Here is a 17745-nt window from a genome sequence, read left to right as displayed (position 1 = left end):
AGAGGTGGTAATGAGTTTTGGCTTTTGACTAAGGGCCCTTTTCCACTGTTAAAAGTATACAAGCAGAGCCAAGTGTGCAAATGTGAGCATTTCATCATCCCTGGCCAGCCAGTATGTGTGTGTGTGCAGTACTTTCAGAGGGTTCCTTGTTCCTGTACAGTAATGACTAAAACCAGACTGGCAGGCGGGTGACGTGACTGGCACAGCGTCAGGGTCAAAGTGCAACACAGTCCCACCTAATACAGAGGCTGTGATTGGTCATTAGTGTCAGTAACGTGTCAATCACAGGGGGTTTAATTTATGTGTGGGCGACCAAAATAAGAGCACTCCAGCCAAAAAAACAAATAATACCTCTTTATGGGCACAGACAGAGAAACACGCAGGCTAATGGCACAGAAATGCTGATTCATACAGAGGAGCTTGCACAGATTGAAGGAGGTTATAATACTGAATGTCATCTTTACAAGGCTATGCTGTTTTATGAGTTTTAAGATGAGATGCGCCCACATTTTTAACCACCTGAGCTCTAAACAGTCAGAGAAGAGGGTGAGGGGGGAAATCTTTAACGTTAACTTTAATTAAAGTTCATTCAGTTAGTTAATTCATCCATTTTCTAACCAAAGGCTCCCTATTTCTTGGCCACAGTTTCAGCTGTTCTGGGACATAAAAGTGTTCCCACCAATTAGGAGACCAGCTCTAATAGAGGGTGCAGACTGCATGATACAACTGCAGTGGAGGATGGCCATTGTTAACGACGATTTATAATTCTAACTCATACAAAAACAGAGGTGGACATAAGTTTAGGTGGAACTTTTTTTTCTTTTAGCTGCTGTACATAATTTGCAGAGAAATCCTTCTTAAAGACTCCATGCACTTTGGTTTAATTTGCCATTCTTCACTAATGTATAGTCTATCTCTCAGATATAAAACGGTGAGCTTTTCTGACTATAATTGCTTCCTCGGGCATGGTGACCATTGTAACAGCAAAAATCATGTGCATTCTGAGCACAGACCGCCTTTAGAGGAAGATCATTTCCTCCACCTGCCAATTGCTGCATATTATGCCGTCACCCACACTGTAAACATTATCCTTTCATCTTCCTGCGTTTATCCAGGTCCAACATGCGACAGTCCAACAGATGCCAAGATTAATCTCCAGCCCTTCTGACGGGAGGCCAAGGTGTTTCCCCAAATCAGCCAAGAGATAATGACCTGAAACACCTCACCCATGAAGCACCCTAGTCAGATGCGTGAATCACCCCCAACGGGCTCCTTTCGATGTGGAGGAATACAAGCTTGACTCTGAGCCCCTACCAAATGGCCAATCTCCACATCCTGCCTCTAAGTTCTCATTGCCACAACTTTTATCTGCAATCTCAGTCTTTCAATGATAAATCAAGGGTGGGAACGTAGATGAAATGCTTGCTTTCAGGCTCAGATCTCTTTCTGTCACCAGACTAGACCGATCTGTCCAGTCTCACTCACAATCCACACTGAGCTTGCAGACATACTGTTCATGCAAATTTCATAACAAATAAGAGTAGGATCTGAGCTTTAGATAGAAGGATTACTTCATAGGTTTTGTTCAGTTTAATGACATCTTCATGTGCAAATTTTCCAAGTGTACATTTACTGTTGCAACTTAGTGGATGAAGGCTGAAATCTAACACATGTTTATATATAATAGTTTCTTTTTTTGCAGGGAGAGAAAAGAAAAAGCTTTCCCTGTTTCCATACGCTTTGTTGTTTTTATCAACTTTTCTCTCACACTGGCGTTGATTTTTCCATACTACCTAACTTACTTAAGATGTAAATCCAAGATATTAGTGGTGTTACAACTACTGCTTTGTCTCCTTGGACAGCTTCAGACAGCTGTTTGGCAGCAACGCGCCTTGTTCTGGCCTTGAAACCAGACCAGCCGTCCAGCACCTCGGGGTTTTCTGCTCCTGTTTCTGCAGCAGGCGGATTAATTCTGTTAGGCATGCACACAACAGTATTTTCACCCACATGCGTACTACACTGTACATCATATTCAGCAGGCTCAGGCTGACAGATTGACCAGTGGACAGACAGAAATGTCTTTAGGAATGCAACTGGCGATGAGAACTCTCCCAGTGAAACCCACAGTGGGTGCTGGTGTCTGGTATGTGTTGCATGTCTGACTGCTGGGGCTTTCCCAAAGCTGTGTGAGAGCCGACATGTGTCCACACATATGCTAAACACTCAACACTAACAGTCTGATCGGTTACATAGATATGCTGTAGATGTACTGCCAAGTTAGCAGCTTCAGACTTTCTGGATATTTACAGCTTAAATTTAAAACTTTTTAAGATGTTATGGAAAAACATGCAGCTCGTTTCTTCATTTATTTGGCAAAATGTCCGATTTTTGTTGTTTTAATGCAATTCTCAGAGCTCTGGTTGATATTATTAGCTGCTTAATTGGTCTGAGCAGCAATTTAAGATGAAACATATAGGTTTAAGTCTATACAAATAGCCCTTAACCCTTTCCCCTATAAAGATGAGCTCCCCTGTACTCTTAAAGACGAGTTCTGAACCCTCAGTATATCAATAAAGATGTGCTTTGATGACTATTTGAACAGTTTCCAAGGGTTTTCCAAGGATAGCTGCATAGGCAGGGACCACTCTCACTAACCACTAATTCACACCCGGTCATTTTGTTGTAAAAGCAGGCCTGAAATATGAGAGAGACTACTCACATCGGTAGAGAGAAACAAGGGTTATTCAAAGTAGGCTCAGAGTCAATCAAGCCAACAAAAGTACCAGAATAAATATCCCCAAATCAAATCGCTGATAAGACTGTGACGTGTCCTCACATGGGTCAGAAGTATTAAAGTTAAAAAGGTTTCAAATGAACGTATTCTTAATGACATTTACCAATACAAATGGTAGTATGACTATTACTAATCTGTCAAAATATTTTAGAGTATCAGGCCAGCCATTAACTCAACTCCAGTTACTCATTCTGTGTGCTCTGAACTAATTGCTTGTTATAGAAACAGGTACGGCCTCCCCGAACGACCCCGTAACAGAGCGCCCATTGTTGAAACACTTTATTACACTGATCAACCAGTATTTTGCTGCTGGGAGTCAACTGTACTTTAACAAATTTTACTTGCTGACATCACTTGCGAACTCATTTTCATTACCTGTTTTTTGGTTTGTTTTATTTTTTCCCCCAGTTATGACATGCCAACTGTTGGACAACTTAGGATGGCTGGACAGAAACAGCGACGCCCTTCAGCATTCAAGAAATAAGTCTGGTCTCAAGGAAAGTGACGCCAAGTATAGGTAAGGTTGGTCCTGAATCAGCAGCAATGGGAAGCATTAACACAGGTTATCCCGAATTTTGTTGGCAATCGCAGAGCAGAGAATTATGCTGAGCTTGTGGATAACACAATGAAAACATATCAGCTCAGGAGTGCCAGAATGACACTGAAGACGCACTTACCTCAAGTGTTTTTCCACCAAATCTTGAAGATGTTAGCAGGCAGGACAGATTTGATGTAAGATAGAAAAGTGATGGAGAACTGATATCAGGGAGATTTTGATCCGGGCGTGATTGCGGACTACTGTTGGTTCTTGAGAAAGACAGATGGCTGTGCAGCACAAGCACAAAAGCAAGCATCTAAAAACAGTTGCGAGCACGCTGATCCCTGGTGTGTTTTCAGAATGAACAGATTAAAACTATTTTTGTTAGAAATAATTACAATTCAAATGTAATTACAGTTAAAATTCCTGTCATTGCGTCGATTTATTATACTGATATTCAAAACTGTCAAAACGTCAGTGATAACAAAAACCTGACACGCAAATTCAATTAGATTTCATATCTGAACTCACTGTAAAAGAACTTGATAAATAGCTGAAGTTCACAGTTCAATCAAAGCAGCAATCGGTTGAGTCCAGCTCCTGACAATTTAAATGCCAGAGCTCAGATCTGCTGCTCTTTTCCCCCAGCACTTTTTTAATCCACATTAAGATGCCAACTGGAGTTCAGTTGACGGGCTGAAACTGTTCCCGTCATTAGCTCCAGCTCCAAAGCCAAAACACAAATGATGTTTTTTTGCCCTTTGTGTGTCTGTGTGTTTTTGTGCACAAATTTCTACCCTTTTACTATGTCTCAATAAGGTGCATCCTTGTGTTAATCAATACAGCGTGTTTACACTGCATATTACTCCTAAACAGACCTTTCAAGCTGCTGAGGAGTGTGCACCACTTCAACTTGCAGTTACACTTCTGTGAAGGTGCATGTCAAGCTACAGTGTAGGGTCCAGAGCTGCGCTGGAGCCTGCGCCTTAGACTACACACAACCTCAAACATCCCATGAATCAAACATTAAAGTTCTGAGGAGAAACAATGCGTAGCTGTTTTTAGCAGGAAGCTCTGACAAGCACGCTAGTTGCAAAGTACCTAAATGATAAACAGAAATTTATCTGCTATAGAGCAAGATTGTTCTTTCTGGAAAGGACCATAAACGGTGCTTAAAGAGAGTTGACGTCAGAGTTACAACCATGAAGTGAATGCAAAAGTCCAAGTCAGAGCAAGTGTCAGTTAAAATCTTCTGGATGTGTGCACAGTCCTGTGAGTTTTTGAATAACGGCAATTATGACTTTTAAATAAAGCACTAAGGATATACAACTGCTGGTGTAGATGTCAACAAACGCACACACAAGCAGAGTCACCTATACTCCGCCCTCACTGCTCATCGGTTTCCTTTCAGACACCCTGAAAGTCAAAGGTGACTTCCCGTGAAAAACATCTTAAGTGTGAGAACGCACCTTTTAGGTGCCGATGAACCGGGGAAAAGGACGGCGACTTCCTCCCTCACCTTCCTTCCCAATGCTGAGAATCAAACTAAACACAATATTAGGGGTCAACAAGTCAAAGAAGACGAATGAGCCAACGTTCACTGTGAAGCCACGAAATTACTTGTTGATGAAGTTTATGTACGAGTGCCGTTTATTTAACTATTATGGTTGTTTTTTTTAAACTATTATTATTTTTTGAAATCTGCAATCTCAGCTTGGGAGCTTGACATGCCTCAAAATAAAAGCAGAGAGGCTGACGGGAATGATGCTGTGAATAGGCCGAATGCTGAATGGCTGAAAAATAAAAGAGAAAGGAAGCGACAACTTTGTTCACCGTGAAGAAAAAGAAGCCGAAAAACAAAAACGAACACAAAGAAGGGCCTCGAAGGGCAATGACAGTGGCTGAAGAGGACGTATTAAATGTTTTTAAGCTCGAGTTTCACATCATCTCATTTCTAAGACGAAGAACATTAGCCCCTGCTGCAGAGACCAAACTAAAGGCCCGGCAATATCATAAGCGTGAACCGCATTACTCCTTTGACACTGCCCCCTGGTGATAGTACACTGTTACAGCATGCACACAGCAGTCTGCAAAGCACGTGAATGTGCATTGTACAAGGTTAAAATATCAATACTACAATCTAAATATCAGGAGAACAAATCAATATGCTTTCAGATGTGTGGCTACATGTTGGTGACCTTTTCCTGGATTCTGGCTCCACTGACAGGTGAGAGGTAGGAATTTCAAACATGATACTGATAACCAGGAAAATACTCAATACTCAAAACCATTTTCCGAGAAGACACAAACCAGGGGGTTAGAGGTTCAGGGTTGTATCAGGAAGGACACGCAGTATAAAACGAGCCAAATGAAACATGTGGTACCTGCTGTAATGACCCTTTGTAAATTAACCGCAGCCGAAGCACACTATCTTAACGATACTATAATGTGGCTATCGGGTAACTGATAATAGTTAACCAGTCACAACATTTGGCAACTCCTCCCTGAGCCTGCTTCAGCCACAGCTTTCTTCCTTTTAAAAGGGAGTTTTTCCTTCCCACCGTCTCCAAGTGCTGCTCATAGGGGACAGTCTGACTGTTGGGGGTTTCTCTCTAATATTGTAGGGTCTTTACCTTAAAGGTGAAGTGTACTGACTTCAAAAATATGCACTGACCAGGTTAAGAGTTGTGGTAACTGTTCAGTACTTTAATGATGTTGACATAAACTAGTTAAATCAATTAGTATCTGAGTCTTGATTTATTTTGACAAACCTTACTCAGTAATGACCCTTCAGGTCACCTCCTTGTTGCCAACTGGTGCCTTTTCCTTCCCCTTTCGAGCTTTCTTCCCCAGAAAAGGAGCACCGGGTAAAAAAAATTGACAGTGCTGCTCTGTAACCGATCTCCTGCACTCGTTGGTTTCCCACTGCTCAGCAGCTGCAAACACATGAAGCCCTCGCTCTCAGAACAAAGTAAGAGCCTTTCTGTTTCTTCTGACTTTCTCTCTCAGCACAATCTCACATGTAAATACAGCCAAGAATCACAGCAAAGTCATTATCTTTACCAAAACTGCAGGGGGACTTTGTTGGACGATGTTGCAGTAATAACCTCATTCGTGAGCCCGTTCGCCGAGGTTCTTTGTTAGAGGTAATTACACATTATAATATTATCTCAGCTTGTTCTTGTTCAGTTCCTCTCACCGTTGCAAACTTTTATTTAAATAAATGAACTAAATAAATAAATGAACTCTCACGAATGCTGGTATAGCTGCTTCTGCAGCAGCGCCGAATCCGAGTCTGTGTGAGAGGTATGCGTAGCTTCTGATTTTGTCAAATGACATCTCCACCCACAGCTCTGTCTGCTAACCCTAGCATGAACCTCTCGTGGATCTGTGTAGTTCTCACAGCGTTTACCTCCTGACTGTGAGCTTCAGTATCCTGTAGGATCCCTTAATGAGAATCAGGGCTTCTTGTCTGCTGCCGTAGAGGGGGGATCCGTTTATGTTAATGAGTTCATCACCAACTTTCAGCTTCTTGCAGTGGGCAGCCTTCCCTCCGTCCTCGATCTGCAGACAAAGACACGATTTGGTTGAGATGAAAGAGGACACTTGGAAGGCAAACAGAAGGACATTCAAGAAAAAAAGAAATCATTCTAATAATAAAAAAAAGTCACTCAAAGACACATCAGCGCTGCCAGAACGACTCCTTTAAAGCCCATTTTGAAGACATTTTTTGTTAAACTGTCTTTGTCCCCCTGGCAACTTCACCCTAAACAGCATCTCCAAAAACAGCCCGAACCAAACATCCCACAGAAACCCATCACATTCCCCTGTAATAGACTCTGTGTGTGTGTTTGGCACAGAGGTGACTGCGGGTCACACAGTGGTGAAGGCTGTGCCGTTAATGCATTGCTGGGATGTTTCAGGGTGTTTTTTAGGCTGCAGAGAAGTGAGACATTGACGATTGTGCGGTGCAGTGTGGTGAGAGGTTTCAGTTCAGCCATAAATCTCTCTCTCTCACACACACACACACACACACACACACACACACACACACGAAGAGGAAAAAGCATGAAAGAAATAAAAGACAGGAACACACAGACGGACGGGGCAAATGACCTGCTTACTGAGCGGACCACCGGCAGGAAGACAGTCAGGACAACAATGACAGAAAAATCAGGACGGATCTTTTTTTGTCATTTATTTTGCTGCGGTTTTATTCCCACATTTAGAGAAGTACTGGAACAACATGCTCATGCATCCAAAGAACAAATATGCATGTCACTGCAAATGCACTATAACGCTTCTGCTGGCACCTCGTTTCAGTAGTACTAACACTTCCACATAGGTAGTGTGTCATCAGTGACAGTAGCTCATTGGAAAAGCAGGATGGAAAATGCGCGCTGTTTACCTACACTTAAAAATGCTGCAGCCTGGGAGCATCAATAAAACAGTTGTTTCCTCGATCATCAGAAACATTACTGTAAATTCTCTTCAAACATCAAAAAGTATCAAACCATCAAGTTGTCAGAACTTTTCCATCACAAAGTACTTGATCGCGTCTCATGACATCCGTACTACAAACCACATGAGAATGTCTGCTTATTGGCTAGCTGTGAACAAAGAAAATGCAGGAAGTCATTGGTTGATTATATGGTTTACTGCTGCGTGTGTGTACTCTCCAGGTCTGCAGTACTCTGTGGCATCCCCGATGCAACGCATACCTGCTACTCTGCTCAGACCTGCGACGTACACCTGGTAGTTTAGTCGAGGCTGGACCATGTTCTCTCTATAAACGAACCGCCTTAGAGTTTAGATTCGAAACTTGACAGAGTCCGTGCAGTCGCCGTTGTCCGATCTCCACACACAAACCACAGCAAGGAGTAAAACAAACCTGAGTTCGTTTTAAACAGAAAGTGGTGCAGGTGTGAACGCACTAATGATTACGTCGTATTTTTCAGCTGACTGTCTGCATCCACACCTGCATGCCTCACAGAAACCGCTGCATTAGAGGGGGAGGAAGTCTTTTAGTGACCAACCATCATGTACAATCCAACGCGCCAGAACAGAATCAGTGGACAAGCTTTATTTTGAAAGTTCGAACGCTTATCTCATCTTGCATTTTCTCAACCGGATAACTTGTTGGCCAATCTGGTTTGTCATATTTTAGTCCTGCTTATACAACAAAATGACTGGGTGTGCCTCAGAAGTTAGTGAGGGTGGTCTCTGCCTATGCAGCTACACTTGGAAAACCCTTGGAAACTATTCTAAAGGTCATTAAACCACATCTTTATTGACGTATGCTGAGGTGTCAAAAACCATTGTTACAGGTGACGCACAGGCGAGGTCGTCAAGTTTTGGGTTGTGTGTTAATCGGTCAACTCAAACACTTTGTCATCTTTTATAAGTATGTTGGCACTGTCATGCATTTTTTTCTCTCACTGCCTCTCGAGCTAAAACAGTTTCAAAAATGTACCTTTTTGCAAAAAAACAGCAACAAACAAACCAATAAGCACAAGTGAGGGTGGCAACAGATTTCTGTTCACAAACCACTGTCTTAATTTAAATGTGTTTAAACTAAAGACACTGATACTGGGTAATCTGGGAACACAAAACTTTGTTTCAGAGATAAGTGATAAAATGCTGTTGGTATGTATCTAATAATAATCATTAGATACATACATCCCGGGCCGCCCCCCACCCCCAAATTTCACAACCCTCAAATAGTGACTGAAATCCTTTTTCTCCTTTGGCTTTGTCAGAGGTCACCAGGCAGCTAGAAGCTGGTTTTATTATCCATCACTTTCAGTTATCAACCCCAGGTGAATTCCACTATTAACCCAGAATAAATGCTCTTTAAAGATGTCTCTAGGGCAAACGTAAAGGAATATATTCCAGGGTGGAAACGGAGAGCAGACCTGCCCCTTCTTTTATTAATCATTCATTCATTCACTTTTTTGCTTTTACTGCTTCAGAAAAAAAAAAAATCAAAGGAATGCGTGTCATGGAAACACAGGTCTGATTTCACGGTTTCAGGATTTTACAGACACGCAGCGGGGGACTCGGCCCTGCGAGCCAACTCAAACATAAAGTGAGATCTTTCACATATTAACTCATTCTTTCTGCCGAGCTCTCCTGGGTCTGATGCTGTCATCGACTTCAAAGGTTAAATATTTTCATCCAAACATGAAAAACTTTAAGCAGTTAGTCACATTTGAAAGGGACACTTTTATCACAACTTTGGGTTTTGGTAGCACTCTGTTTCTGTGCTGTTTTAAAACTATTTTAAGAGTCCAATTTAAGAATGATGACTTAGTGACTTAGGGTAAGTCATCAGGTCTTTCTAATATGCATTGGCCTGTGTCCATTTATCATACCTGAGAGGAGCAATGCCAGAAAACTGTTTTCTATCAACATCCCTAATTATAGCAAACAGATGACAAAAAACACCTCTCTGGAAAACCCTGCTGGAGCATCTATTAACAGTTGTTGTGGAAGGACCTAAAACAGTAATATCAATGGTGATGAGGGTGGGGTCAGGTCGGCAGATTGAGGTGTTACTCTCTTAAGTCATCATTTTTTCAGGTAAGTGTTATATAGGGTTTTCCAGGTTGGCTGTCAAATTATACTGTGAAAATGTCTTAAGACACTCCTTACTGTTTTGTATTTGCTTCCAAGGACTTGGTCTCAAGCAACAGTGCTCAAGCCTTTTGGCATTGGCTGCCTTTTTTTCACTCACTTTCAGTCCTTTCCTTGTACCTGACCAGGAATAATTTTATGACTTATTATTTAACTATTAATCATTCAAGGATAACAAAGGGCACCTAACTCAAGAGATGAACCTGTTTAATTCTGCACATAACAGTTAACTTCACAGGAAACCAATTTTAAACTGTATCTTTAGGCATTTTATTATTAGCAGCCTGTCACAAAAACATCAACAGATTGTGACCCATCCTGTAATACCATGCTGAAACTATCTGATTAGTTGCCAAACACACTGCCAGTGCATTAAAGAAACATAACTGGAAAGAAAAACACTGAAACATTATCCTCCCCAGAGCCAGGACCTCAACATTACTGAAGCTGTTTGGGATCATCTAAAGCAGTAATTTTCAAACTGTGGTAGGTGTACCACTAGTGGTACTTGAACTCTCTCTGGTGGTGTGCAGGAAGTCTCCATTTTTTAAAGATTAAATAATATACCATTGTGGAGGTATGCAAAGACTACACAAGAGCTTTGAGTCCTCTATGAAGAGCAGCCTTTGCTTATCGCCAGCTGTCGTGGCCACTACGGAGTGCTTGCGGGCTCGTTTCCCTGGGCCTTGAAACTGCAAAGGCAGCACGGCGCTGTTAAGTTGTCACCGTGCTGAGATCCTAGCCACCATCGATGAGTCAGAGGCCCCCAGGAGAATCAGTGGGGGTGCGGGAGATGCCATCAGTAAGTCGGGAACTATCGCCTGGATGCCGAAACTCCTGGTAGCCAGGAGAATCCGATCTGCTTCTTCTGCGAGTGAGCGGTAATCCTTTGCGGCCAGCAACGGGGAGTTGGGTGGGTCATAAGTGTGGTACTTCAAGAGCCATATTTTATGAGGTGGTACTCATTGTGAAAAGTTTGAGAACCACTGATCTAAACGTTGCTAACATCCAAAGAAAAGGTTTGACTGTCCTTTAAGAAACCTGGAGAACTACTGTTGAAGACTACTTAAAGTTACAAGAACGCTGCCTAAGAGAGTCTGGGCTGTGTTGAAGAACAAAGGTATTATTGACTTATTAATAATGACTTTCAAACTGGATAGAAATCTACAAACTCTGCTTGTGCCTTGTTACCTGTATTTCCATGTACGTTTCAATAAATCCATCCATTCCACTTATCCTTCTCAGGGTGGCGGGGGGTGCAGGAGCCTATCCCAGCTGTCATAGGGCGAGTGGCGGGGTACACCCTGGACAGGTCGCCAGTCTGTCACAGGGCCAACACACAGGGACAGACAACCATTTGCGCTCCCGCATTCACACCTATGGGCAATTTAGATTTTTCAATTAACCTTTCCCCACAAAGTGCATGTCTTTGGACTGTGGGAGGAAGCCGGAGTACCCGGGGAAACCCACGCAAACACGGGGAGAACATGCAAACTCCTCACAGAAAGACCAAAGGAAGGGCAAATGATAAACTGACTGGTTCTTATACATCACGTTTCTACTCAGCGTGAGCACTCAAAGCACTTTACACAACATGTCTCAATTAGCCATTCAAACACATTCACGGAAGCATTTTTTTCTATTCACGCACATTTACACTCTGATGGATGCAAGAACTTGGACTTCAGTATCTTGCACTAGGATACTTTGGCACGCAGACTAGAGAAGCCAAAGATGGAGCCACCAACCTTGTGATCAACAGATGACGTACTCTACCTCCCGACCTATAACCACTGAAACTTTTCTTCAGTCCCCAAAAAGCAAACAAACCCTGTGGCACCACTGACAGCTAAAGACGGATGGTTAGTGAAACTGGGTTAGATCATTTATACTAGCCTAACCCTATAAAACTAGGGTTACAGGAAAGTAAGGCACAGGGAAGCTGTAGGATGAATGTTAAACTGTTCTCATTAAAAGCATGTTGAGCATCCCTGACAGACAGGGATAAATATCATTAAATGAAAGGAAGACAGGATTTTGATCTGGATTATTTACAGTGAAAAACTAATCCAGACTTCAGGTACAGACTGACTCTTACCTAGTCTAACATTTTAAAAACATCTGAGCCCTGGGCTGTTAAAAACTCAAGTGTGTTACGCTTGAACCGTGCTAATAAAAAGCTGATTATGAAACATAAATAGTTTATAGAGTTTATGCCACAGCAAAGCACCACTGTAAACAAAAAAATAAAGAGCACAATTAATTAATAAGCGGCTAAAACCACAATAACAGCTTCAGGACATCATTTTGAAGCTGAAGTTTACCTTTGACCCCTACACAGAGGTGAGAACACCAAACATTTTCACAGGGAGCGGTGAAATGTAATGTACATCACACTGAACTGTGTCTACTGAAGCCACTTCCACACACACATTACTGTAAAATACAGAACACACACATGCACGCACACAGACACACGTATGCAAAAAGGCCGCCAGGCTGTGTTGAACCCATGTGACACAGTACTTATGTTCACTTGTTTCTAATGAGTTTTTCATTATGAAAACAAACCAGGGGCAGAAATGGCTGCAGTGCTGGGATGTTTAATGTTGCTTACAATGAGGATCACTGTTATACACACACACACACACACACACACACACACACACACACACACAGAGTCCAAAGCACAACACGCATGGTTTAGGAACTCAAATACACAGCAATAATATGACCCCTAATTATCCAGCAATGTAATAAATGCTGGACTCTAATGAAATAAACAGTGCTGGTGGAAGATTAAAACACACTCTGGTCGACGCTTGGCTCTGCTAAAACTATCAGTGTGCCGTTAAGCTTCAGGAGTAATCTGTCATTTTCCCATGGATGAAAGAGGAGCGGAGGAATGTAATGGGGAAGGGGGAAACGTAGGATGGGAATATGATGAAGAAGAAGACAAGATTTTTAGAGAAAGCAAGGCAGCATGCGCTGAAAAAGGGAAGGGAAAAGGATTTTTTTTAATAAGCCAAAAGGTAAGTGCCTGAAGAAATATAAACAGGAAGAGAGATGAAGATGAGGGGGGAGATATACAAGAGGGTGAAATAGTGTAGACAGATGAAATAAAACAGAAGGGGAACTAAGGAGGAATAAAGTGAGATGTATAGATAGAAAGAGAATAACTGAAAGGAGGTGGATGGAGGGAAGGGGTGGATGAAGAGCAAACAGAAAGGAGATGAAGAGGGAAAAAATCAACTACATGAAAAACAAAAGAAGAAGGAGATCTAATGAGGTTAATGTTTAAAGAGGGTTATAAAGAAGTATCAAAGGAAAGGGAGATGGAAAACAGAGAAGAAGAAGAGAGGAAGCGCAATAGAAAGATGGGAATGAATGGGAAAAACCTGAAGGAATAGCTTAGGGGGAATGGTAGAAAAACACAAAGTAAAGAAGATGCAGGACAGAACAACAAAAGGAGGGAAACTTATGAAGGCTAAAGAGCAGGAGTGAAAAACAGGGCAGGAAGAAAAGATGATTAAGATCAGAACCAAACAAGATGAAGAAGAGAGGAAACAAAAACAAGGAAAAAAAACAGAGGAAGGGGACTTACAAGAGAATAGAGAAAGGACTAAAAGAAGGATGTGTGTTGGAAGTGGAATAAGGAATTAAGGAGGATGTAATCAAAGGTAACGGTAGAAGGAAGAAGAAAGGTTTGGGTGGAAAGGAGAAAGATTAAGGAAAAAATGAGGAATAAATGAAGGAATAAGGGAGAAGGACTGGAGAAAAAAGAAATGTGGAAGAAGGGAAATGAGAGCCGGATGTAGGATGTAGGAGTATACAGAAATGGGATGATGGGAACTCAGACAAAAAGATGAAAGAAAAAGAAGGAAAAATACACAGATAACAGCAGGATAATTAATAAGGAAGAAACTTAAAAAGAGAATAGGCTATGTAGATAGAGAAGGAGTAAGGGAGGACAGGAGGTATGAGGAAGGTAGGAAGAAGAGGCTGGATGAGCAAAAGGAAGCAGGAGGAAAAGGAACAGGGGAGGGAGGAGACGACCTGAGGGCGGCGTGCTGTAATCTGCCACGCACACCTGTGGGTTTTACATACTAAACCCCAGCACGTGGGTTTGTGGGGCATAATTAGAGAGCGGTATTAAGAGAGTTTATGACGCACAGAGCAGGCAGATGTGTGGGAGGCTGAAGTCATTACCCAGAACTCGTTTCTTGACATCCTTTTCGTTCTAGGTGCTTCACGTCATCCTGCCAGAGAGCCAACTTTCCACAAAGGTTGACCGACGATCGGTAGCAAAAATTTACAGCACGAAGACGTCGGCTTCAGGATCCGCGTTAATCGAGAGTTCACGAAGGCAAACTCAGGCAACATTCCTGGAGATACAAGGCGCTGGCTTGATAATCTCTAATCAAATGTCAACTTAAATGACAAATTTGGCTTTGACATTGATGCTGCACTTCTTTCTTTGAAGCGGCGCTCTCATTTTGTCTGAGACTGACTCTCAGTCCTTCACAGAAGCTGTAGCAAACGATGAGCTATGAGGAGGGAGGAAAACGAAACTGTAAAATGCAGTTCCTCAAGTGGCCACTTGAGGCACCATAGACTTCAATGTTAAAATGTCCTAATTTCTTGCAGAAATACACATTTATAGTGTGGTCCCCGTTTTGATTTCTTTGGACAGTTTCTCCCTCATAGAAACTGGACAGAAGGTGTTATTGTTTGTTTGTTTGTTTGTTTGTTTGTTTGTTTGTTTGTTTGTTTAAAAACAGAAACCTTGGTGGTTTCTGTTTTGTTCCTGAACATCAGAACCAATTTCCTCTCATTCGAGGGTGACGGTTTGTCACCACTTTGACAAGGTCTAGAAGAAGACCCGCAGCTGAATAACTTTTACTCATGTATAATTGTTTGAAATGATCCAGCGTGCCATCATGCATGTGCCAAACAGTAGAAAAACAACCAAAACAAAGTGAAACAGCTCCAGAGACACACTCTGCACACAAAGGCCAAAACATCTCTCATCTGTCACACCCTGCTCGATAAAGGGTTTTCCCCTCACTTTGTATGTATCTATACGCCTCCTCTCAGCTGTTTCACAGCTCAGCTTCACTCCAGTCTGACCCACATGTCTGCAGTGTGTGTGTGTGTGTGTGTACTGCTGTGGGATGTCCAGACAGGGTGAGGTCACTCCAAGCACTGAGGAGTCAGAGAAGAATAGCCTCTCTGTGAGCTGAAACACACACACGCACGCACACACACAGGTCAGACACACCCTTTTATATTTAGATTCAAGTGGTGACTTCACAGCCTCGAGGTGTGTGTATGTGTGTGTTTATACAGTGGCACAGTGCCCACTGCTGTGCCCTGGAAAAAGACGGAAATCCCCCCACATGCTAGTCACAGGTTGTCATCACTCAGCTATCACCTGACTGCGCTGAACAACAGTCCCTTTATCAAAAACTGGAACGATTAGCTTCAGACTGAAGATCATTAACTGCAAAATTGTTCGTGTGTGTGTGTGTGTGTGTGTGTGTGTGTGTGTGTGTGTGTGTGTGTGTGTGTGTGTGTGTGTGTGTGAGAGAGATGATTAACACAGCAAACATGTGCACTTCAATATCAACCAGCAGGAGACACATGTGCATGTGTAAACACATGTATTAGCCAAGTCGTGGAGGCATAACTGGGCTTATTTTGGCCTCATCATGTTAATCATTACGTTTTTTTATGGGGAAGACTTGGTTTAATGTTGCAGGTGGTTACCGTTAAATAGATGTCAACGCAGGGTCCTCTGAAAGCAGGCCTGTGCGCCTACCATGGGCGAGGCGGTGCAGGAACTCGTGCATTTAAACCTCAAATTGCAGAAAGGACGAGACAGAGAAAATGAGCAGCTCTAAGAAAGTTTGTGTGTAAAAGCGAAGATGCTCTGAAAAGGAAAAAAAAACAAGCGCTGGCACGCAGCAGCAGAGTCTGGGAAAAGCTGTGTCATTTCTTTCATTGCTGGCTACAGAAGCGAAAGAAGGAAACCACTCTTCGATTGTTTACACGAAGACGTCCAGAGAGAATAAAACAGGTTTTTTTTTTTTTAGGTTTTTTGCTTTTAGGGAGGACTGAGAGCGGTGTGGATGTGTCATATGTTTGAATGACATAGAAGCTGGGTTTTGAGGTGCATGTAACATTCACATGCAAGAACACACACAAGGAGAGGATGAGGGCGCAAACATGAAGCTGAACGAGCCTGATGAAATCCTTTTGCAGTAAACGTTTGTCTTAGTGTGGTGCTGTTGGTCATTGTGTGATTATAATATGCCACTTTTAGAATTTTAACTTAAAGATGGAAAATATTTTGTGACTGAAAACTTTTTTTGCAAGGAGGACAAATAATGATAACAATGAAGTCGCTTTTCCAATTATGTAATGCAATATATTGATAATTGTCTTGTTTATCTGGCATCTAGCCTTAATATAGCCAATAGGCTTAATAGGCCAATTTCATAAAGGAGTTATAAAAATGAAAGAATAGCTGTAAAAACTATGATGATGACAGCAGACCATCTGCCTGGATCTCACCCTATCCTCAGCATCTGTCACACCAACCCTCTGCATGCTCTCGTTCCATGTAGTTTTCCTCTTTTCCTCTTGCCTGGAGCTCAATCTTCAACACCCTTTATCCAATATATCCACTATTCCTCTTCTGCACATGTCCAACCCATCTCAGCCTTTCCTCTCTGACTCCCAATGAAACTCTGAGCAACTTAAACTCTTCCACTTCCAGCACAGCCTCCTGTCGCTAAACCACACATCATACTCACTACCATCTTGTAAAACTTCCCTTTCACTCTTCCTGCTGTCCTTCTGTCACAAATTACCGTGTGCACTGTCTGACGCTTCGGATGGTTGCCAGGTATTTTAACGCATCCACTTTCACTACCTCTACTCTTTGCACTGTTACACCTGTCTCCCTTTCACTCACACACATTTGTTCTCTCTTGCCTCTGCTCACTTTCATTCCTCCTCTCTCCAGTGCATACCTCCAGCTCTTCAGACTATAATCTACCTGCTCCCTACGCTCACTACAGAGCACAATGTCGTCTGCAAACATAGTCATCTGTCAAACTGTCCAACCTGTTTTTTGACATGCTGCCCAAACTCAGCAAATCTCTCCTAGTTGTTACTAGTTGTCTATTCCATTCTGTTTTATTCTATTCTATTCCATTCATGACTGATCACAGCAGAAACTTTGCTTCCTCATGGCAGGAAAGGCGATGATTTAGCTGGTTTCTTGTGAGCATGGAAACACACTGAATGATGCTCAGTGGTGCATCTCCTCCGTGTCAAGGCCCTAAATAGAGCCATCAACATGACAGGTAAACACAAGACCCTCCATGAACCATGCCCCCCCCAATCATGTTTGAGTGGATCCCAAGGACAAAGACCCTGGAAGTGGGTGGGGGGTGTTTGGGACGAGAAACCCCCTCTCAGGACCTCCTGCTGTGCACCAGCTTTGAGCTTCTGCTATTGTTTACTCCTCCATCTCCCAAGCCGAATACCTGCGGATGCACTGAGGAGTAAATTTGGAAACAGCAGTTTGAAACGTGGAAACATGACTCGGAGGTAGCTGCCAGTTCTTTCTGCAGTTCTGAAGGTAGAGGCCAGTTTCTCCCACATTTCCTGTTATGATAACATTTGAATCCACCTTCTTTTCCACTACTTGGGGCTGCTCACAGCCACAAGTCTGAGTCACTCTGTGTTTGACCTCCGCAACGAGATC

At 42.5% G+C, this 17745-nt stretch overlaps 1 protein-coding gene across 1 annotated transcript in view; it reads right to left on the bottom strand.

The window, feature by feature from the left end:
* Nucleotides 1-17745, bottom strand: part of shroom4 (shroom family member 4) — a 100424-nt gene that overhangs the window by 56803 nt on the left and 25876 nt on the right. The window contains exon 2 of the mRNA XM_085264322.1: nt 6745-6896. Coding sequence (XP_085120448.1) covers nt 6745-6896 — 152 coding nt within the window. The remainder of the gene's footprint in view (nt 1-6744; nt 6897-17745) is intronic.

This window comes from Mchenga conophoros, linkage group LG3, assembly GCF_057382185.1.
Source record: "Mchenga conophoros isolate Kocher_MC1m ecotype Shallow Benthic linkage group LG3, M_conophoros_male_GT1.1, whole genome shotgun sequence".
NCBI lineage: Eukaryota > Metazoa > Chordata > Actinopteri > Cichliformes > Cichlidae > Mchenga > Mchenga conophoros.
Note: the sequence above shows the minus strand (reverse complement) of the source record. Positions and strands in the feature narration are given on the sequence as shown.